This window comes from Sabethes cyaneus, chromosome 2, assembly GCF_943734655.1.
Source record: "Sabethes cyaneus chromosome 2, idSabCyanKW18_F2, whole genome shotgun sequence".
Lineage (NCBI taxonomy): Eukaryota > Metazoa > Arthropoda > Insecta > Diptera > Culicidae > Sabethes > Sabethes cyaneus.
This window is the reverse complement of record NC_071354.1, coordinates 169,599,216-169,622,141: the sequence shown is the minus strand read 5'-3', so window position 1 is coordinate 169,622,141 and position 22,926 is coordinate 169,599,216. Positions and strand designations below refer to the sequence as shown.

General features: G+C 38.6%; 1 protein-coding gene across 1 annotated transcript; it reads right to left on the bottom strand.

Moving 5' to 3' along the window:
• Positions 1–9,471: 9,471 nt before the first annotated feature.
• Positions 9,472–22,157, bottom strand: LOC128736954 (dual specificity protein phosphatase 18-like). Its single transcript, XM_053831470.1, has 3 exons — positions 21,509–22,157; positions 10,508–10,754; positions 9,472–10,446 (listed from the first exon to the last, which is right to left on the bottom strand). The coding sequence occupies exons 1-3, from the start codon at positions 21,814–21,816 to the stop codon at positions 10,117–10,119; spliced, it is 885 nt and encodes a 294-aa protein (XP_053687445.1). The 5' UTR covers positions 21,817–22,157; the 3' UTR covers positions 9,472–10,116.
• Positions 22,158–22,926: the final 769 nt, after the last annotated feature.

Sequence of the window (22,926 nt, the reverse complement as noted above, 5' to 3'; positions counted from 1 at the left end):
TCCCGTTAATCATACGGTTTCATGCGTAGGGCACCTTAAATTAACCGCCTAAAATTAAATCTCAAATTTTTAACACAATAAAGTTTTAATTAAATGATTTATCATTTACTGAATTACTTATTCATATTACCCGAGAAGGAACAAGTTTCTTCAAATGTTATTTCGTTGGATGACGAATCGTCATGAACGTAACGATCCTCTTCCATCTTCCTAAAGCATGAATATAGCTAGAACTTGGTGCTTTGCATTTCGCGCCATCTGGTAGCAATTAATTGAAGCAGCTGCGTCAGGCTTTCTTGCTGGCTGTGACAGCTTCCATGCAGTTGCATCCAACATTGTATGCAACTTATGAGGTTTTAAGTGTTGTAATGTAGGGTAAGGAACAGATAAATCAGGGTCGCCTATTTTAATCAGTTGAAAATAAATGAGCTATATATTGTTGATGCAGTTGAAAACCGTAATAATCGACGTGCGACATTCGGGTTTATTCTTGTTCTGCGTGCCGCAAGTACGTCGCACGTGGTGCGTTGTGTTTGCACATTGAAGCGCTATACAGCTCACCATATGCGACGTAGTTGCGACACACAGAACACGAATAATACCGAATGTCGCACGTCGGTTTTCAACTGCAACTGCAACAGCAATATGTAATATTTTATTTATATTTTCAGAATCCTTATACTTTTTGATATGAGGTTCTATGATAGTATCTAAAATACATTATGTAGACTTATCTTTTGATCAAAATAATGATTCTAGCTAAAATTACAACGCCTTAAAGTTGATGGATATTTGGGGTTTCGCAAACAAACGAGAAATTGACCGTGCACTTAAGCAGTTTTAGGCCGTTTTTATTCAAACTTGTGATCTTTCATAGTGTGATAGATATTCATAGTGTGTAATTTGCTACCATATATCACTGGGGATTTTAATTTAGTACGTACCGCTAAGAAGAAGAAGAGTAGAGGGGCGCTAAATATTATTTATTAAAAAGTAGCTGACCCGACAAACTTCGTATTGCCACAAATTAACCTGTGTTGTACATAAATCATGAATCTCGGATGATCTTTGCCACAATCTCGAGTTTTGCAAGCCCCCCAGTGGGCGACGCTTCCGACGGCGGGTCACCGGCAACACTCGTGACCGTCTCGTCCTGAATGATCTAGTGTTACTATAGATAGTTTTTGTGGTCTTGTATTGACTAATGTTTTATGGAAGAGTCTCGAATTTCTCGAGTTCGATTAGTTTTTGAGTTTCGAAAAAATTTCTGTTTTATTTGTATGAGAGTCCATATACCACAGGGGTCAGAGGCATACACTTTTCGCTTCGATTTTGCTCTTTTGATTACAGCATCTCAGCCAAGCAAAATTTGAAAAAGTGAAGTATGGGGCGTTTGTAGTATTAGTTATTATCTACAATATTCCTGAAGTAAGTATTTCTATGCCTTTTGTATTTATGGTGCTATAAGGCTGCTACCCTCTTGGTAGCAAAAAGAGCGCTCTATTTGCTACCCAACAGCGTTGTAAATACTAAAGATAAAACTTAACTTTCTTCAGCAATATTATAGATAATTACTAACTCTACAAATGCCCCATACACCACTTTTTCAAATTCTGCTTGGGTGAGGTGCAGTAATCAAAAGAGCAAAATCGATGCGAAAAGTGTATGCCAAGCCTGGTCAGAGGTCTCTGACTATCATAAAATAAATTCAAAGTCCAAAATCACCCACATGCCAAATTTGATTTCATTTGCTTGATTAGTTCTCAAGTTATAAGGAAATTTGAATTTCATTTGTATGGGAGCTCCCCTCTTAAAAGGGGAAGGGGTCGTAATTCACCATAGAAAAAATTTCTGCCATCTAAAACTCCTACATGCCAAATTTGGTTCCATTTGATTGATTAGTTCTCGAGATAAGAGGAAATTTGCATTTCATTTGTATGGAAGCCCACCCTCTTAAAGGGGAGATGGGCAATAATTCGCTTTCTAAAGAAGAGAGGGGTCTCAATTCACCATAGAAAAAAATCTTGCGTCCAAAACCACTTACATGTCAAATTCGGTTCCATTTGCTTGATTAGTTCTCGAGTTATGAGGAAATTTGTTTTTCATTTGTATAGGAGCTCCCCCCCCCCTCTTAAAGTGGGGAAATCCATAGAAAATATACCGTAGAAAATATTCTTGCCTACAAAAATACCCACATGATAAATTTGGTTCCATTTGCTTGATTAGTTCTCGAATTATGAGGAAATTTGTATTTCATTTGTGTAGAAGCACCCCCTCTTAAAGTTTGGAGGGGTCCTAATTCACCATAGAAAATATTTTTGCCTCCAGAAAGCTCCACATGCCAAATTTGGTTCTATTAGCTTGATTAGTTCTCGAGTTATGAGGAAATTTGAATTTCATTTGTATAGGAGCCCCCCTCCTAAAGTGGGTAGGGGTCCCAATTCATCATAGAAAAAAATTTTGTCTCCAAAAACACCCACGTGTCAAATTTGGTTCCATTTGCTTGATTAGTTCTCGAGTTATGAGGAAATTCGTATTTCGTTTGTATAGGAGCCCCCCCTCTTAAAGTGGGGAGGGGTTCTAATCCACCATAGAAAATATTCATGCCCTAGAAAACTTTCACATGCCAAATTTGGTTCCATTTGCTTGATTAATTCTCGAGTTATGAGGAAATTTGCATTTCATTTGTATAGGAGCCCCCCCTCTTAAAGTATGGAGGGGTCCTTATTTACCATAGAAAATATTCTTGCCTACAAAAATACCCACATGATAAATTTGGTTCCATTTGCTTGATTAGTTCTCGAATTATGAGGAAATTTGTATTTCATTTGTGTAGAAGCACCCCCTCTTAAAGTTTGGAGGGGTCCTAATTCACCATAGAAAATATTTTTGCCTCCAGAAAGCTCCACATGCCAAATTTGGTTCTATTAGCTTGATTAGTTCTCGAGTTATGAGGAAATTTGAATTTCATTTGTATAGGAGCCCCCCTCCTAAAGTGGGTAGGGGTCCCAATTCATCATAGAAAAAAATTTTGTCTCCAAAAACACCCACGTGTCAAATTTGGTTCCATTTGCTTGATTAGTTCTCGAGTTATGAGGAAATTCGTATTTCGTTTGTATAGGAGCCCCCCCTCTTAAAGTGGGGAGGGGTTCTAATCCACCATAGAAAATATTCATGCCCTAGAAAACTTTCACATGCCAAATTTGGTTCCATTTGCTTGATTAATTCTCGAGTTATGAGGAAATTTGCATTTCATTTGTATAGGAGCCCCCCTTCCTAAAGTGGGGAGGGGTCCTAATTCATCATAGAAAAAAATTTTGTCTCCAAAAACACCCACGTGCCAAATTTTGTTCCATTTGCTTGCTTAGTTCTCGGGTTATGAGGAAATTTGTATTTCGTTTGTATAGGAGCCCCCCCTCTTAAAGTATGGAGGGGTCCTTATTTACCATAGAAAATATTCTTGCCCTCGAAAACTTTCACATGCCAAATTTTGTTCCATTTGCTTGATTAGTTCTTCAGTTATGAGGAAATTTGTATTTCATGTGTATAGGATCCCCCCCTCCTAAAACGGAGAGGGGTCCCAATTCATCATAGAAAAAATTTTTGTCTCCAAAAACACCCACATGCCAAATTTGGTTCCATTTGCTTAATTACTTCTCGAGTTATGAGGAAAATTGTGTTTCTTTGGTACAGGAGCCCCCCCTCTTAAAGTGGGGAGGGGTTCTTATTTACTATAGAAAATATTCTTGCCCTCTAAAACTTTCACATGCCAAATTTGGTTCCATTTGCTTGATTAGTTGTCGAGTTATGAGGAAATTTGTATGGACGCCCCCCCTTTTAAAGAGGAGAGGAGTTATAATTCCCCTTATAAAGAGGGGAGGGGTCTCAATTTACCATAGAATAAATTCTTGTCACCGAAAACACCCACATGCCAAATTTTGTTCTATTTGCTTGATTAGTTGTCGAATTATGCAGAAATTTGTGTCTCATTTGTATGGGAGCCCCCCCTCTTAGTGGGGGGAGGGGTTTCTAACCATCACTAAAACCTTTCCTGGCCCCAAGAAACCTCTACTTGCATATTTTCATGCCGATTGGTTCAGTAGTTTTCGATTCTATAAGGAACATACGGACAGACAGACAGACAGAAATCCTTCTTTATAGGTATAGATTATGAAGTAGAATAATACAAGTTTTAGAAAAAGTTTTGTACTTTTTCAATTGAAATTTTTATCATGATTTGCATTTACCTATTAAAAAAATAAATGTAAATGAAATAACGGCGGTTTTTGAATTGCATAAATGGACCAGAGTAACACGAATTCACAGCGAATAGAATAGCTTGATACTTTGCTAGTTTATTATAACCATAAAATAAACATTTTAAATCTTAGATAATAACCGTACTATGATTATGGAGCAGAGTGTGAGAATAAGGGTCAGTTCTCAAATTACGTAATACCAAAAAGAAATGGAGATACGTGAACAGCATCTTGAATAGTTCGAACGTATAAACTATTGATTTTACAGTTACTCGGGAGTGCTCGACGGATTACTCACATTAGGAAAAGCAACGAGTTGACAAAAAAGATAAATGGAAGAATAAACCTTTTATTTATATATTGTGCTATTATTAACATAGTGGCGGGTTACTGCTTTTGTGAGAAACGCATGGATAGTTTAATCTGTCGATTTCCGGAACGAGATTGCTACAGTTTTTACTGTATCTAGATTACAAGAATGGTTTATTTACGTTTATCTTGTCGACCAACTACTCCAAGCTGATCTGAATTTGCAATCAGCTCTCACTATTTCAGCTAAACATTCTTTTCTTTTCGATTTTGTTCGCGGTGTTTTTTACTTTTAATAACTTTCGCCTTGTATTCTGTAGTCCGCCGAACCCTATGTTTCTTCTTTTTGACTGTGTCCAGCGCGTAATTTTTCGATTCCGAAGACATTTTTATACTATTGAATTGTAGTGCGAATACTGCTTACAACATTGCTCGTAAATATTGAATGATAATTTTGTACCTATCGCAGCGCCGCTCTAGGTGATTATCGGAAACATGGATACTTGGGGTTTCTCAAACAAACGAATATTTGCAACCCCAATTGAAAGGGTTTCGTGAAACTAACTTTGTCTAGAATTTTGAGGGAAGGTGTAGATATCCTCAAGGATTCGAAAACTGTTAAAAAGTCAATTTTCATAAAAATGGCGTTTGTGGGGTTTCTCAAACAAACGATTCATTTCCTTTGACAATACTGTTTTGTGTGCACACACTGTGCGGTGTTATATTTGTCCGATGTGACACTACTGTTTTCGAGTGTTTTTGTTTGATTATATAAACAACATTATTGTAATGACAATTTGTCATTAGTACGTGTTTTTAAGAATTGTGGCTTGTATGTAATTGATCCCAAAAACTGCGTGGAACTAGCCTGCGGTACGCGCTCTAACACCAACTCCCTTACGTTTCACGCATCGCATTTACGCGGGAAAGCTCCCAACCAACTCATGACACTTTCCAAGTAGCACATTTTCATCACTTTTGGTTGCTGCAACCTATTTATGACTGAAATTAGTCATTAATCGGTTACCACAACTAGTTTATAACAACTGTGCTAGTAGTCTCTGTGTGACAGTTACACGCTACCGGCAATTACCCAAATAATGTGTCATTAACACACATTATGCATTCATGGCAAATCCTCTGATATGCTATAAATACCAGGATGACACACGGCCGCCGAGACGTAGGGTATTGAATTGCCTGATTTCAACAGAGAAATTACGTGAAACTAATGAAGATTTGAGTTTCAGAACGAACAACAAAAAATCTGCCGTGAAACGGGGTAACATTGTTCAGTTCAAGAACGAGGGCAGAAGTTGTTTATTTCACTTATTTATGAGAATGGTCTAACTGATTGATGTTACCCCAATGATCAAAGTTACCCTATTTTACGGTACCTGATAAAGCCACTGGACAAGGAGCTGCAAGGAGGAAGTGGAGGAAAGAAGTGCTTGTGAGAGAAGGTTTCCGGACAAGTACATTCTAGTGAATATGCCTTTTCCTGGGAGCCAGTTTCAGTACGTGCGCACTATGGGCCAGAAATTAAAATTTTGGAACAAAAATATTTGCGGTTAAACAGCATATCTTAGCTCAATGTGGTCTTCGGCAACTTTTTGAATAAAAAATTGATACATATTTTGAAGGGGTCGTCTAATATTTAAGCGTTACTTAAACAACAATTTAAGTAATAACTTTTTGAGTAAACTTTTTCTTACCTTTTTGGTTTCAAAATATTAAAGATAAACAAATTTGAAGTAATTTTTGTGAAGATATCAAACTTCTACCTTTTACCCATTTTCAGCAATAGACCTTTGTTTATAAACGACCCCTCATATCACATTTCTTCTTGTAACAAGTTTATTTCAACAGACAGCTCAATGTGAAGTTCTAGAAAATATTTTGCACATAAAAGAGGAATATTTTTGCTGAAGACTGTTTAGCTTTATATGCATTAATTAATAAGATATAACTGATTTCAGGTTAAAAACCGTCTGATGAAAAATCCGAATATCTTAGCCATCTGCAAGTATCTGCAATTAGTTTGCATACTAATTTGTAGGGAATTATTAAAGCTATCTGCCCAAATGTGTATTTCAGAGAATACCTGGGAATACCATGGCTGGGAATACCTGGGAATAGTGCGGATTTTTTTTCATACATTTTATAACTTAATAAATATGCGTCCTAGCGTTAAACAGTCTTCACAGAAAATATGTATTTCAACATACTAAATAACTTTGTAGAACATTTGTACGCAATAAAATGATCGTGTGAAAAGTTATTGAGTGTAATTGATTTTTAAATGCTCTTTTTTAACACATCATTATATTTCGTAACCGGCAAGAGACAGATAGTTACTTTATTCAGCAAAGTTGCTTATTTTAGTATTTTCTGCAACTTTTGGAGAAAAAAACTTTTTTTTTTAAATTATTTAAGAAAACAAAAGTTTGTATCACCCTAATAGGTGAATTCATGGTCACTCTAATAGTGCACGAAGATGCGCTATATTTTATAATTTTACTTCTCCGAAGACACCACCCTTGAAAAAATACACATTTTTCATCAAACGGTTTTTAGCGTAAAAACAGTTATATCTTATTAATTAATGCAGAAAAAGCGAAACCGTCTCCAGCAAAAATATTCCTCATTAATGTGCAAAATGTTGTCTAGAACATCACATTGAGCTGTCTGTTGAAATAAACATGTTACAAGAAGAAATGTGATTTGAGGGGTCGTTTAAAAACAAAGATCTATTGCTGAAAATGGGTAAAAGGTAGAAGTTTGATATCTTCAGAAAAAATACTTGAAATTGGTTTATCTTTTATATTCTGAAACCAAAAAGGTGAAAAAAAATTTACTCAAAAAGGTATTACTTAAATTGTTGTTAAAGTAACACGTAAATATTGGAAGACCCCTTCAAAAGATGCATCATTTTTTCATTTAAAAAGCTGCCGAAGACTACATTGAGCTGAGACACGCCGTTTAACCGCAAATATATTTGTCCCGAAATTTCAATTTCTGGCCCATAGTGGTGCGGGTGCATTAGTTCTGCTTAGGGATCGTTCAATAATGACGTCCATTGCTTATGGGGGGGTGTCAATTTTGGGACAAGTTGTGACAAAGGGGGGGAGGGGGTCTAGACAAATGTGACATCCGTCGAAAAAAATTGTATTTTCATCAAAAGGCAGCAAAAATATGTTTCTCAGTCATTCATCACTCATCGATTTATTTCGATCTTCGAACTTATTGTTCCAGCTGACGGCGCTTGAAAGTCAGGCATAATTTGTGATTGTTAACTAGATAGACCGCGCGTTACATTGAAGAATATATGTAAATCAATTTCAGTTCATTTGCAATCAAAGTTTCTAGATTTTTACTAAATATTGGATAGAAAAGTACAATGAACTCTAAAAGCTATAATCACGATGTAGTGAAACTTGCTTCGCCGACGCAGATTGAAGCTTGTTTTGAAGCGGAGCCGTGCTACTTCAATTGAAACCAAAGCTTCATTTCTTCATTGATTTGTAACAATTTGCAATTGGATGTTGTTCCCGCAGTTATTATTTGTTATAAATTGTTATTTTCTATATTTTTTTAATCATTTTTTTAACTCTTAAAAGGTTACGATATTTTTAAACCATTTTTTACTTTCAACACGCTTTTCATTTTTATTTTGAGTTTGTGCGACGTCCAAGGGGTGGGGGGGAGGTTGAGTTTTGTGACACAATCGGACAGAGGGGGGAGGGGGGGGGTCCAAAAAAGTAGAAATTTGGAGGACGTCATATTTGAATAGTCCCTTAGTGGAACCGAAAGCTTTAACCAAGCGTAAGAAAGGGTAAATATAAGTTGTATATAAGATTTTCTTGTACGAAAATCTTGTATATATTTAGTTATATTACTAACATTTTTCTCTCCCGATTCATCTTGTAAAAGACCGAGAACAGAACCGTTTTGTTTTACGCTTTCCGGGTACTGAACTTATTAATAAAAGAACTGCAACATTGATAATGTGTAGCATTTTTAAAACATCATGCGATTTATCCAGTGACTTGGTGGTTTTTACGATGTTTAATATTATGCACCAATTAATGCACGTATTTTGTTTGTTTTGATAAATTTGCACCCTTTTTATTCACCCCTAAGTTTATGCATCGATTGATTTGCCTATTAAATAATTCAGCATTCATTTTTAGATCGATTTAGTCTGGAAACTGCTCAATTTTATGCACGAACTAGTCCACCTATTTCGTCTGTACTTAAAAATTTACCTATGTCGTCTAGTTTCGTTGGCCGGTTCTAATTCATCACCTTTCTAAACAGCCAACAGCCAAAAGCCAAGTCGATTCTAGTCGCTCGATTCAGTACAGCTACACATAAGTATATCAACCAGTAAATCTTCCATAAGGATTGTATGCACCGTACGTGAACTTATTATTTTTTAAAGGGAAGTTTGAAAATTCAGGATTCAAGATTAAAAGGATTTCCATCGCTTCAATTTTTAAGGTAAAGTTTAAAACCGGTTCTTTACCCTATTTAGCTTACATTTGATTATGTACAGTAAACCCTTGAATATTGCGGTGTTGATATGGTTTGTCCACTGCAATTCATAGTCCCTATTAAACAAGTGGTGCTATTTTTTATTTCTAGGGGTTGGAGCCATACAAATACGTAAATCTTTGCCGTGGAAACAATTCAAGCGTACTGGAACAAAGCCGTACTTCTCAGCAAAACCCAATATAAACATTTTCATGCAAAAACAAACTTTTAAATGGCAGGTCCTCACCATCTATCAATCATTCTCACTCAAATCATTTGGCGATTGGTGAAAGGCAACTGTAATTATCGTTTCATTTGGACACTGCGGATTTCGGTCTTATAAATGATATAGTTATGTTCTGTAGTTATTGCTTTATTAGTTTCACGTTATAGTGGTATTTATAAAATATCTATGTATAGAGTTTTGTTTTGTCATTAGGTTATAAACGATTCAAACAAAATCAAGTATATTTTTATGTCGCGTAACATTTCCGTTTTTCGATTGCTAAATCAAAATATGGACATTACATATTGGTCACTTCTTAACTGTATGAGTATAGTAAATTTAAATTAACTCCTAAGGGAAAACCTAATAATATAGCAGGATTGGTCCCTGACCTAATAGTGGAAGCTTTCGAGTAGCTGTACATCAACCGGTGGTCATTGGTGGCTATTGCACGGTGGGTGATTTGAGCCTGTTTCCCGGAAACTGTTTCTACAGCTAATCGTCAACTGAACTAAGGGTTGCCTTACAGTTATATAGTATACACAGTGTAGTTAATACTCGCGAGCTAATAATATTAACTTGGAGTACGGTTGTGCAGTTACGGTATAATATAATGTGCGGTTAATTATTTGAACATTTGGACGACCTAAATCTACGACGGCTTAGTCGGTGCCGCCGGTTTTCTCAGTGCCTTATTTTAGGTTAATAATAGATCATCTTACGAATGATGGGAATACAGTTTCGAACCACTGAATGGGGCAATGTAGAGAAGCTCACGGTACGCTCCTAGCGCCTTGCAATATTCCGTCGAAACTTCTGGTACATCAGTTCCATCGTTCGAAACTCCGGCTCGTAAATGTCGGGAAGCTCCTGATCCAACGCGTGACAGTATACCATAGCCACCGATCGGGCACCGGTTAGTTGAAACTCGAATTCACTCAACTGTTTAACGAAAGCCACATTCGGTCGGATTTGTGGTCGACGAGTTTTCACATGATTGTACGCATCTTTAAGACTCATCCTATGGTACTTCATTAGATAAGCTAGGCAAAGTGAAGCGGATCGACTTACACCGGCCACACAATGTACCAGGGTGACTCCGTCGCGTTGGGATTCCTGAAAGTTAAAAAATTACTCATAAATGCTATAGTAGAACATAAAGTAAGCTGGGAGGTACCTCTTCAATTCTATCAGCTACTTCGTGGAAATATTGTGCCAGGTCCGCTTCCCGGTTGTCTTTCACCGGCACCCGCAGATATCCGGTCGTTTCATCACAGGGCAATGGAGTGTTGGGAAGTTCCGATTCAGTCGTTGCGTTGATCACCAAACTTACGCCCAGTTGACGCATCATCGATACGCTGGCCGCACTGCCACCGCATAGATACAGATTACGTAGCAACTTTGATACTCCGGTGATAAAGGACCTGCCATGAAGAGAAAAGCAAAAAAAAGTAACATTATTGTAGTATTTTATAGTGAACATGGTCACTCAATCAATGTTATTTAGCAAAGAAAATCGAAGGTCTTCGAGAAAGAGTAAAGATAAGTAAATCTGTTTGTGTTGGCAAAATAAATCACATACCTAACTGAACCAAAAAATCAACTGACCGCATTTCTAAGTACGCCCACCGTTGATAAAGCGTCTCCATCAAAGAAAAGATATCCATCAGCGAGTGCAAAAATCCACCGCCTCGTTTTGCCATTGAGTAGCCAGGAATGTATGTCAGTATAAGTATTAACACTGTCCACATGTAAGACATCGAGCTTAATATGGGTTCTTACAGGTCAATACTGCTGTCTGTCACTGTAAACAACCTTAGTGCACATCTGTAGAGTCTCGTTTGTAGACTAGCACAACTGGCGGGTGATCTTCCGGAGTAATCATCATCTATGATGAGTAATTTAGGACACTAACGCGTTGCGGAGTACATACTGGCAAATTGTGTTATGCGTGCCGAAAGCCAGATGCGATGTCAATGATGACGAGTGCCACCCAAACATTGATGGATTGGCCAATTTTGCGACCGTGCCAGGTTGGTGGACGTGGGAAGGGTATTTTAACCAGCGCTGGCCCGTTGGCAGTGCGTGAATAAACATTACCAATGATGATGATCTACGGGAGAAAATGTTTCCATTCCGTTGAAAATAAGTAACGTTCCTTCCCTGATGTTTTGTTTATTCTCGTGTGGCCCTGAGATGGAAATTTGGTTGTCAGGATTGTCGAAATTGAATTTGAAGATATGATGTTAGAAAGTTTTACAATCACTATTGCTGACAATCTGACATAATAAGTAGAATCGGTGCAATGAGAAGACTTCAAAAATATTCAAATTTGATAAAAAAAATTTGAATTCCTTACAGTGAATCCAAATTTATGTACACAGTACGCAAAGCTGAAAACTATAATACAAAATCAAAAGCTTTCCCAATTTTTCATCACAAACCATGGGGGACATTGCAAGCCAACTACTCAACATGTCAACAAGTCAAACGCTTTGTCCGCTGCCGGGGGAAGGAAATATGTTCTGATTCATTTAGCTGGCTTACCGCAGCGCAAAGGAATGTGCTATTATTCAACATTTCACAGTCGGATTTTGACAGCTTCCATATTGCGCCCGCACTCGCGTCTATACCGAGCAGCGCAGCGGCTTGCGGCTTTCAGGAGAGTGAAGGAATGCTATTCGAGGGGCCAGCAGCATGCACGCGACTAATGCAAGCAGTTCTGCCGTCGGCGGATTGTTTAAATTTTACGATGCGGTTCTGCCCCATTTGAACAACGTCGCTTGGTCGGAGAATTTCCACTTTTCTGCTTGGAATTTTCATCAACACTCTCAAATGGTATTTTCAATTTATCGTGCAAAATTATCCGCAGGCGTACTTGTGAAGTAATAACTAGCATTTTCTGATCAATTTGCAATATTTTAACAAGCTATGATGAAGAAAAACTGCACCACCAAATTTTTGCCAAATTAATGACGTCAATTTTTTGTTTCATGCATGAATCTAATTCCTAGAACCTTGAAACTCATCAACCCGTGCGATAAAAAAGTCCCAAAATAAATCACCATTTTATTAAAGAAAGTAATTGAATCCCATGGCTCTTCTGGTATATCATTTATTAAATGAAGCGTTCTGCAAAGGAACAATAAAATCAGAGCACTCACCCTGCAGTTTTAACTTTGACTTTTAGTGACAACGGCTTTACACCCGCACAAGATACGTCACACGGAAAATAACGACGTGGCATCTCAGAGTGATGATGGTACAAGGCGAAGAAAAACGTCTTTGTCTTCGGCCCAGCATTCCTGGCCCAGCCGAGCGGGAATGATGTGTACAGCGAGCAAATATTCGCCAATTGGTTTTATTTGCTGTGACATTTTTGTCGCTTGGTTGATAGCGCAGACGCGCGGATAAGTGTCGGTATGGGAGGACCTTTTGCTAATTGCGTAAGTGAAGGGTGACGATGAGTCGAGGAACTTAGGATTTTATATTCTACCCTCAAAAAGTTAAATTGGTACAAACGGAAACTACCTACTACAATGAATGGGAGGAAAAGAATGTGAAAAAATTCGAAAAAAAAATGTGTTCACGTAATTCAACATTGAGAATTAGAGTGCGGTACTTTTTATTTCAATCCACTTGGACTCGAGAACACAAAGAAGTACCACAGATTTATAATGGATGTGTTTTCTTGAAATAACTCTACTTTTGTTTGTTTTGTCGGATGTTTTAGCTGACAAAAGTTGAATTAAATGACACAAATGTAGTTTGCGACAAGCTAATTGAACGCAGAGTACGTTGTGTTGTGAAGCATCAAAATTTAAGAAAGACTGAAGCACCGTTGATTAGACAATCAAAAAAATTGACTGTTGGCAGAGCTTGATGTGTTAGTGTTATACGCTGCTCGAGTATTCCACTACCGTTAGACGATCAAAATACAATGAAATAGTTAGTCAAATAGTCAAAATTATTCATCGATTGAAACCTGATTAACAAATTAATCAAAGTTTAAACATAAAACGAATTTATAAGAGATTAAATCCCGTTTATTCAATTATTCATTTAGCTTTTATTTTATGTAGCCTTGAGATCGCATCTTAAAGCGCTCTACAGACGGAGCTATAAGTGACTCGCCTGTTTGTAGGCAATCCGAGGTCGTAGCTTAGTAGCTGCGTGATGCATGAATAGGCCAATTTACGAACTGAGAACATTACTGATATTCTGGAGATTCTACCATCTTAGACGGTCACGCGAAAATTATAAGCGTGATTAGCGTCTGCAGTGCGCTTTACCATGAATTATCAGCACCTAGCAATACATAGTTGCTAAAAATTAATATTTCTAATGTTTTGATCGAGCACACGTTGTTATAGTTTGACATAGTTTTTGCCCTTTGAGAAACAGTTTACTAATGCTATCAGCCGTGATTTTGAGAAAAAATATAACAAATCGGACGAACTACATCTTATTCAAATGACCATTAAGAATACGTAATAATCGGACAAAAACCAAAAACGTGGTGACTAGGTACGCTTAATAATCTAAATAAAAATAAGAGCCCGAATCTTACGATCAGGAAAATACAACTGTCTGTTCAGAAAACTGCGGATACATTCCATTGGCCAGTATTTGCGAAGATGTTTAATCTTTGCATTAGTTCTTTGAGTTCTTCATAAAGTCAGTGTTAAGTCAGGCAGAACCAAGTGACAAAATTCTGACTTCGTGAAAAATGCATTGAAAGTTTGCTGCTCTGTATTGTTTATAGCTATTAATCGTTCGAAATCATCTTATAACTCTGGCTATTTGCGATATTTATATAGTCTGAGTAGAGTAAAATGTTGCTTAGAAAATTCTTGATCTTTTGCTTTCATTAACTCATTTTTTGAAATTTTGCGACTTGGTCCGGTCTGATTTAACACCGACCATATGATATCACAACAAGCAAGAGCAGGCGAGTCGAGCAGTCGAATCAAGCAGTCGAGTCAAGTAGTTGGGTCGAGCAGTTGGGTCGAGCAGTTGGGTCGTGCAGTCGAGTCGGGCAGTTAAATCAAGCTGTTCAGTCAAGTAGTCCAGCCGAGCAGTTGAGTCGAGCAGTTCGGTGGAGCAGCTAAGTCGAACAGTCGAATCGAACAGCCAGTTTAATCTAGCAGAACAGTCAAGCAGTTTAATCTAGCAGTCCAGTCGAACAGTTTAATCGAGCAGTTGACTCGAGTAGTCTAGTCGGGCAGTTGAATCGAGCAATCGAGTACCACAGTTGAGTCCTGCAGCCGATTCGAATAGTCCAGTCGAGTAGTTGAGTCAAGTAATTAAGTCGAGCAGTTGAGTCGTGTAGTCCAGTCTAGCAGATGATTCGAACAGTTGAGTCGAGCAGTGAAATCTAGCAGCTCAATCGAGCAGTTGAATCTAGCAGTCAAATCGATTGAATCCAGCAGTCCAGTCGAACAGTTGAATCGAGCAGTTGAATCGAGTAGTCTAGTCGAGCAGTTGAATCGAGCATTTGAGTCGAGCAGTTAAAACATACAGCTTAATCAAGCAGTTCAGTCGAACAGTAGAATCGAGCAGTTGAATCGAGTAGTCGAATCGAGCAGATAAGTCAAGCAGTTGAGGTCGAGTGGCTAAGTCGAGCAATTAAGTCGAGCAATCTAGTCGAGCAGATAAATCGTCGAGTAGTTAGTCGAACAAATGTGTCAAGCAGTCCAATCGAACAATTATGTCGAGATGTTCAGTCAAGCAGTCAAGTCTATCTGCCAATCATGCAGTTGAGTCGAACAGTTTAGTCGAGCAATTCAGTTGAGCAGTCCAGTCGAGCAATCGAATCGATCAGTCTTATCGACCAGTCCAATCGAGCAGTATAGTCAACCAGTTAAGCAATGGAGCAGTCCAGCAGTCGACCAGTGAGGTGACTGAGAATAGAACTCATTGCAACGAAAATATGACATCCTGTCAGGGGCCTGTTTTTAATTACCGATAAGCCTCTTATGACGTCCTGTCAGAGACCTCGTTTTGGTCTACAGACAACCCTCTTATATAAATAGATGATCATCATAAAACTTTTTTAAATTTAATGTTTAAAAAGTCTAACGTACTCATAGGTAAAATAGCATTGCTAATTTTTTTTTGCTCGCAACAGATTGTCTTCTTGTTCTTCTCATCATAGTTGCATCATTCCTTCTTGTTCTTCTATAAACAACTTTTTTCATATTTTATAACATCATCGCGTTTCTATCCATAGACTGATAATTAATAATTAATTTATGCGACGCATAACATTTCCGTGTTTTCCAAAACTCAGCGCGTTAAGTAATATCAAAACAAACGGATATTAATCAACACCCAAACAAACCTGTTCAGAAATCTGCGTGTTTTACATAACCAAATTTACGTAATCTACTTTATTTACGTAATCAATTTTAAAACACCTGTAAATGTGTTCTTGCGATTCATCATACTTAAGTCATAATTTATTTTTATTTTTCATTCCTGCTTTTCTAATGGTTTCGTTTTTAGTCTGGGTTTAAAAAAATTTAAAAAAAATTGTATGCTAATAACATAAATCCCTTGTTGGAGTTCAATAAATTCCCAGCGAATGTTTATCAACAATTTTGATGTTGAAATCATTTAGTTTATAATGAAAATGTCCTTGCCATGAGCACTCTAAGAGCTCTTGATTTCGAGATAATGGAGTGCAAACATCTAGTTCATGCGTACATTATTCGTCTTTGTTCTCTTGTTTATTTTCCATTGGCACCTGTACGCTATAAATAAATTATGTGAATTACCGACGACCGGACCTTACTTCCCCATTCATAAAATTTATTCATTCATAGTTTTTTTCAGAAACTTTTCTTTATAATAATGCAAAAGAAAGTATTCATTTTATGATCATATTTTATTTAATTCATCTTCTATCTAAAGTTGTACGGGGTATTTCCTACACTAATTTTCGAGCTCTACGTCTGCAAGTAAATTTATCAAGTACAGTATAGTAGGTATACAACGATGTTTGATAGGGCTTAAACATGATAACAACTTGTTCTTGTGAATACCACGGACGAATGCATAGTGTGTCGAGTTGGGGTGCGCAACGTTAGGCATACGGATTTTAGGTATACGGACTTTAGACATACGGACATTAGGCATAATGTACGTTACGCATAATGGATGGTGGACATAATGGACGTTAGGCATCATTTACAAAACTTTGCTTTTCTACGAATACGAACTTGAGCCAATTATCGCTCTTTCACAATACAATGAGAACCGGGGCCGCCCATTAAATATGAATTCATTCCGCATAATGCTATTTTGCATAACGACGTTTGCCATAAAAACATTTACATAAACATAAGGAGATGGTGGAAGAAAAATATTTGGAATTAAATAAAAAGAAAACTAATCCAATTTAATTCTACTGTGTATTACACATACATAGTACATAGATACATAGTAGAATTAAATTTGATTAGTTTTCATTTTATTTATTTCCAGGTTTCGTATTCTACTAAGACGCTCCAAAAACTTCAGAAAAATATTTGGCATTACGACCTTTTGGCATAATTTTGTTAAAAATACAGTGGACTTTCGGAAAAGTTAATCGATTAACTTTTCCGAAATATTAACTTTTCTGAGTAGTCCTAAGAGTCATCGAAAATGGTAAATACAAAAGCGAAAAATATATTCTCGGATACAGGATACACATTTTTAGGAATCTGGAAGTTGTAATGTAAAGTAATATGTAGCAAGATCCTTATGAAATGGTACTTAGTTCCTTTCAGTAAATTTAAAATAGTCGGTTATTCTAGTTTACTTTTGATTTTTCATTGTCTATGACAACGTTTTGACAATGTTCGCGCTTAATTTTTGTTCCCTACTGTTCCTTCTTTTACATTTAAAATTCAATTTGAGTTGGCGCTTTTTCAGTTTGTTATCAAAAATCCTGAAGCAACTACGTGCCCGTATTAAACTATTACTACAACTGTCCGGTACAAGAGTATAATTTAATCCCAGCTAGCAGCTATGATGATACTCTGTATGAAGTTGTGGAAAGGCGATAATAAACCGAAAAATGAGAAATAAAGATAAAAGGAAAACACACGTGTGTGAATGAACGCTTTGGACAGCCAATAAATTTAAACTCTCAGAAAAGTTAAGCCCAAAATTAACTTTTTAGAGCGTTACATGAGAGCTAATATTCGTTTAACTTTTCTGAACAATTAACTTTTCAGGGATTTTCCGAGAGTCTACTGTAGGGTAAAGTGGTGCAGAATGCACCACTTAAGCAAAACATCATTTTGCAGAGCAACGGCGTGTTTGTTCCACGTTTTTCAACTTCCAGAAGACTTTGGAATCTTTTTTACACTTACTCCTGGTGAAATTTCCTAACAAAAACCAGTATTTTTTGTTATTTTTGACGATTTTTGGCAAGAGTCAAATCATTATGTGAGGCAGAACGCCAAAGTCCGTGGACAAAACGCATCAAGTTTGCCCAGCTAAGCGTTAAACGCAACCTAAAAATTTTACATTCAATCACGTGTTGTATAATCTCCTAAAACTAGGCTGCCGAAATGGCGGAAGCGTTCGTTATAGCGTTTGTTACATACGCTTGTTTGCTGGGACACAATGGGTTCATATCTCAACATAATTGGCAATAAAATTTAATCATCTTTACTTTTCTCCAACTGATGTGTGATGAAATATTGTAAGTTAAACAATGTACAATTAGGTTTAAGGCAAATTCTAAGTCCTATACAATACATAATATTGCTACATTTTTAATAAATAATCCGAAACAAAAGATGTACTGCAAATTAAAAATATTTTATAACTGTTCGATCCCGCTGTGATGCATTCTACCCCTATTTTGTATTTTGAAGTTTTTGATTACTTTTCATAGATAGCAGCGCCGTCGGTGTCATAGTCCTTTGAGATGCAAGGAAATTCAAAAGTGAGTTCAAAAGTTTTGCCACAAGCAACGCCTGTTGCACCTTATGACGACACTCAAGTATATCGAAACCAAGCAAACGGCTCCAGTCAGGATACGGAGGTAAGTTATCTGGATCACGCCAAGGCAGATTCCGTAGAGCCAATCGTATAAACCTTCTCTGGAACGATCTAATTTGAAAGTTCCATTAGAGCTGGTGCGGTATCCATTAAACATGTAACGACAAACAACTGAAGAAACGTTTTAATGGAGTAGCAATTATGGATGGAGATGTATTGCCGAACATTCAAGCCAGAGTCGGCGCTTAGACCGGCAAACCTGTGCGGCGGAACGGAGCCATGCGCTTCAGGGGGGGGGACTCGCGCTTGATGATGACTAAAGAAAAATGTTATCAATTCTAGTGGACAATCCCTGGCTGTATAAAACACAATTGGCTGTTCAAAAATATTTGCATGATTTGGATGATATTCTACCCGTTTTCATATAGAAAATGGACAGCGTTATAATGTCTGAGCTTATCAACATTTTTCGAGCAAGTTTTACTTTGGGACCAATCCCGGAGAATTGGCGGAAAGTAGACAGATACCGGAAAGTAGTCATACCTAAGGCAGAGAAGAAGCGAAAGGCTTTCAGACCAACAAGTCTGACATCAACGCTTCTCAAGTTGAAAGAGAAAATCACGGATAACTATATCCGCAATGAATTTTCAAAGAACTCTCGGTTGCATGGAAGTCAACATGCATACCAACACGGTAAATCTACACATACTGCACTGCGTTTATGACGTTTATTGAGAAATCGCTCAAATATCAAGAGACGGCACTTTGTGTTTTCCTTGATATTGAAGGTGCTTTCGATAACGCGTCTTTCGCTTCAATTTTTACGGCTCTCTTTCAAAACGGTATCGACTTCAATGAATTAGATTCAAGCAATGCTTTCAAGTAGAGAAATCACAGTATTATTGGAAGATACATCTGTATATCGATTTTTACTAAGGGTAGCCAACTTCTAGGTTTTTCAGATGACTTCGATATCGTAGCCAGGAACTTTGCGATGGCGGAGGCAATCTGCGCCAGACTGAAAGCGGAGTCTAGGAGAATTGGGCTGAAAATAAATGCGTCGAAGACCAAATGCATGAAAGGAAGAAGCTCAAAGGAATCAAACGCGCGTATCCCACGGACGGTAACCGTTGACGGCGATGAACTAGAAGTGATAGAGGAGTTCGTGTATTTGGGATCGCTGGTGACCGCGGACAACAACACTAGTAAGAAGATCCAGCGGCGCATCCAAGCGGGAAATCGGGCCTACTTTGCCCTTCGTAAAACGCTACGATCAGGAAGCATACACCGCCGCACGAAGCTAACAATGTACAAAACCTTTATTAGACCGAACTACCGGACTTTATGGACTTGAAGCCGTGACGCTGCTCACGCAGGGCAAACGCGCCCTTGCCGTACTCAAGCGGAAAGCGCTGCGGACGATACTTGGCGGAGTACAACCTGAAAGCGGAGAGTGGCGGAGGCGTATGAATCGCGAGCTACAGGCACTGCTTGGGGAGACTCCCAGCCTCCCATCTTGCAAAAGTTAGCAGGCTACGGTGGGCCGGACACGTCGTAAGGATGCCGGACGACAGTGCGACGAAAATAGTCCTCTTCAACAACCCCACCGGCACCAGGAACAGGGGGCCCAACGTGCTATCACAAGCTATCGCAGCATGGTAACGAGATTATTGCTTACGCCGATGACTTAGTACATATCGTCAGAGGAAAGTTTGACGCAGTGCATCTAAGAGCTAGAAACACCATAACATGGATATCAGAACATGGTATGACATGGTATCTTTTTTGATTAAAGCAAAGGAACGTTTGGTGCGAAAAATGTTAGACTGAATACTGGGCAAGTTTTCGATCTGCGGTTAAAAATATATTGGGTTTAGTTCGTGGCACTGGGACTCCAACCCAGATTTTCTCGATTAGTACTCGAGTGCTTTACGCATTTAAACTATACCACACCCATGTATTAATTAGTCTCAGATCTAGTTTTTGTCCTACCAGTCCAAGCATTCCTTCTTTCGCACACATACGCTCCCCCGGTGACGGTTATTAAGTCGCGAAAAAGTCAGTAGCCACCCTACGACGGCAGCTTACTATACGATAGTGTTACGTATTCTTTTTGCATTATGAAATTTACGAATGATCCCTAACTTATCTCACGAAAATAATCAATGTCAAATGTACACGTGTCAAACTAAAACAGCACACCCTTTGCTCAAAGTCAAGCGTTGGCAGTGACAATGATTTGTCCCTAGGATTACAGTCGTGAAAAATGAGCTCTGCCATGCGTTCATCACATTCAGCAAGCAATCCTTCACCCATCAATCTTTCCCCCGTTTTGATAAATAGCCAATTGGTGACGGTCCAAATAAAAGCCTATACATGACTGTTAATTTAACCAAAAACTTCTCTTTTAGTGAACATCTAAATTTGTAATGCACTTTTGCTACCTTTGATCATGTTCTGTCTATTTAATTAACACAAAGTACAACCGTTACAACAGGGGCTGAGATAGGCAAGCACAATTAAAAATTTAATAAGGGTAAGTGAGACTCTATAAATACAGCTCAAACCCGATTAACTACCTGTTAGCTTTCAGTAGATATTTCCTTACATTCCACAGTGACTTTTATTGTGTACCGCGTGCAGCAGCACTTGACCAAATATATTTATATCATCACTTGTCGTCACTTCGTCGCCATCCGCACTCGGAATACGACATGTCACCTTGAATTATACTTTTCCCACCGCATCTATTTCCCGACCTAACACCACACAGAACATTTTTTTCCAACCGCACAAAGCTACCGTCTGCGAAGGTGTGGCAAAGAAATAACGCGCGGCACGCAGAGTGTGAAGGTAAGCATTTTCATTTCCCGCATTGCCGGCGCACCATTTTTATCTCGTAATATTTTTAACTATGTAGGTATCTAAAAGAGAAACTGTTGGGGCAGCATTCTTTTGAAGAAGCGGAGATTGTATAATACGAAACATGTCGAAAACATTACACTGGTCGGCCTACCTCACTAAATCGAAACTATTCGATACTCTTTTAAGGATCGAAAAATTCAATCAACACTGACGACAATGTTTTCATTATTGAACTTATCTAAGGCTTTATAGTCCATATGCTTTTTACATTCTCGTTTGCCCCCCAGACTAATGAAAAAAAACAAATACTCACGATGAACTGCAGCTACTGGCGGCGATGCCACTGATGTTGCTAATACTAGCCGCTGGGGATGGGGGATTTTCGTGACGTTCCAGCAGAGCCTGAATCTGGTTCGGTTTTGCCGAAGGCAGTGTGATTCCGGAGCAGCCACCACCACCACCACCTCCTCCTGCATGACAGTCACCGCCGGTGTCGCGACCGGACTCGTTGTCCATCACATCTGTGGTGGCTTTTGGCGTAATCGGATCCTCCATTAGCGTCGTCTGCAGCCCGTCCAGATGATGCTGATGATTCACTCTGTTTATGTTTACCACTTTCATTTTTCCGATCGTCTTCACTTCGAATGTACGTTTCACTTATTTTTTCAATGTTAGAACACTTTGAATTAACTCACAGGATCAACGAGAGATTTGCTATGTCTGTCAGAGCCTTGCTTCTTTGTGTGAAAAACTTACTGATAAGATAGTCGCTCAGGTAAGCCACGCCATGACCATGACGCAAGCAACAAACTGTCCATACAAAAGAAAATCAATACCGGTTCAGTGGCCAGGCACACCGCCGACGAAATTCTGAAGTCAGCCCAGAAACAGACACTCACTTATAAAGGTGTTCAACGAAATTGAGCGATCGAATATCGAGTGCCTAACTTGCTTGTGCTCTGTTTGAAGTTCAATTCACGACTAAAGATGAGAATGGAATGCCTCTGAGTCGACTCACCCATTGGCGTTGGTTGGTTTCGTGGAGACGAATGGTTGCCGGTGCGAGGAAAATTCTGTTCGCGTGTAGAGTGAAGGGGACGCACACAAAATTGTACAGCGGGTTACAATACAGGTTAATTTGAATAAGATTTTAATTTTCATTTATTTTAATCACAATCATGATTTTTCAAGCGTCAAACAAACTTGCTTTTTAGGCCACAAAATAAAACATTCGATCCGAATGTGCGACCACTTTCCCTCCCCCTCCGACCAAACGAACCGAACCGGCATACGACGGGTGGTGATGAGTCGGAAAATTCTTCGAGCGAGCAGGAGCGGTTGCTTGAGCTTTCCGCAGGCGTCCGTTCTCACTCGCTCACACCAGCGGATTGTTTTCAGCGGATTGCTCTTTTTTCGGTTCGCGCACTACATACCTACACCACTATATAGCCATCGCACATCTCGTCCTTCAGTGCAAAATGCCACTATTGATGGGTGGTCAGTTCGCAGCCGCCAGGCGTGTGGGGACGCTGTTATTAAACCCATATGCGATAGGTACCGGTTGCCGAACAGCTGAAATTCCTCGGACTGTTTTTCCCTCGTTTAGTCCCGCCGTGTTGGCTGTCCCTTTCTATTTTACTCTCACACACTCTCCGGCACCGACCAGCAGCGTTTGCGGAGTAAAATTCAAACAAGGAAAGTGACTGTTGAACACACAAAATGCGAAAAAAA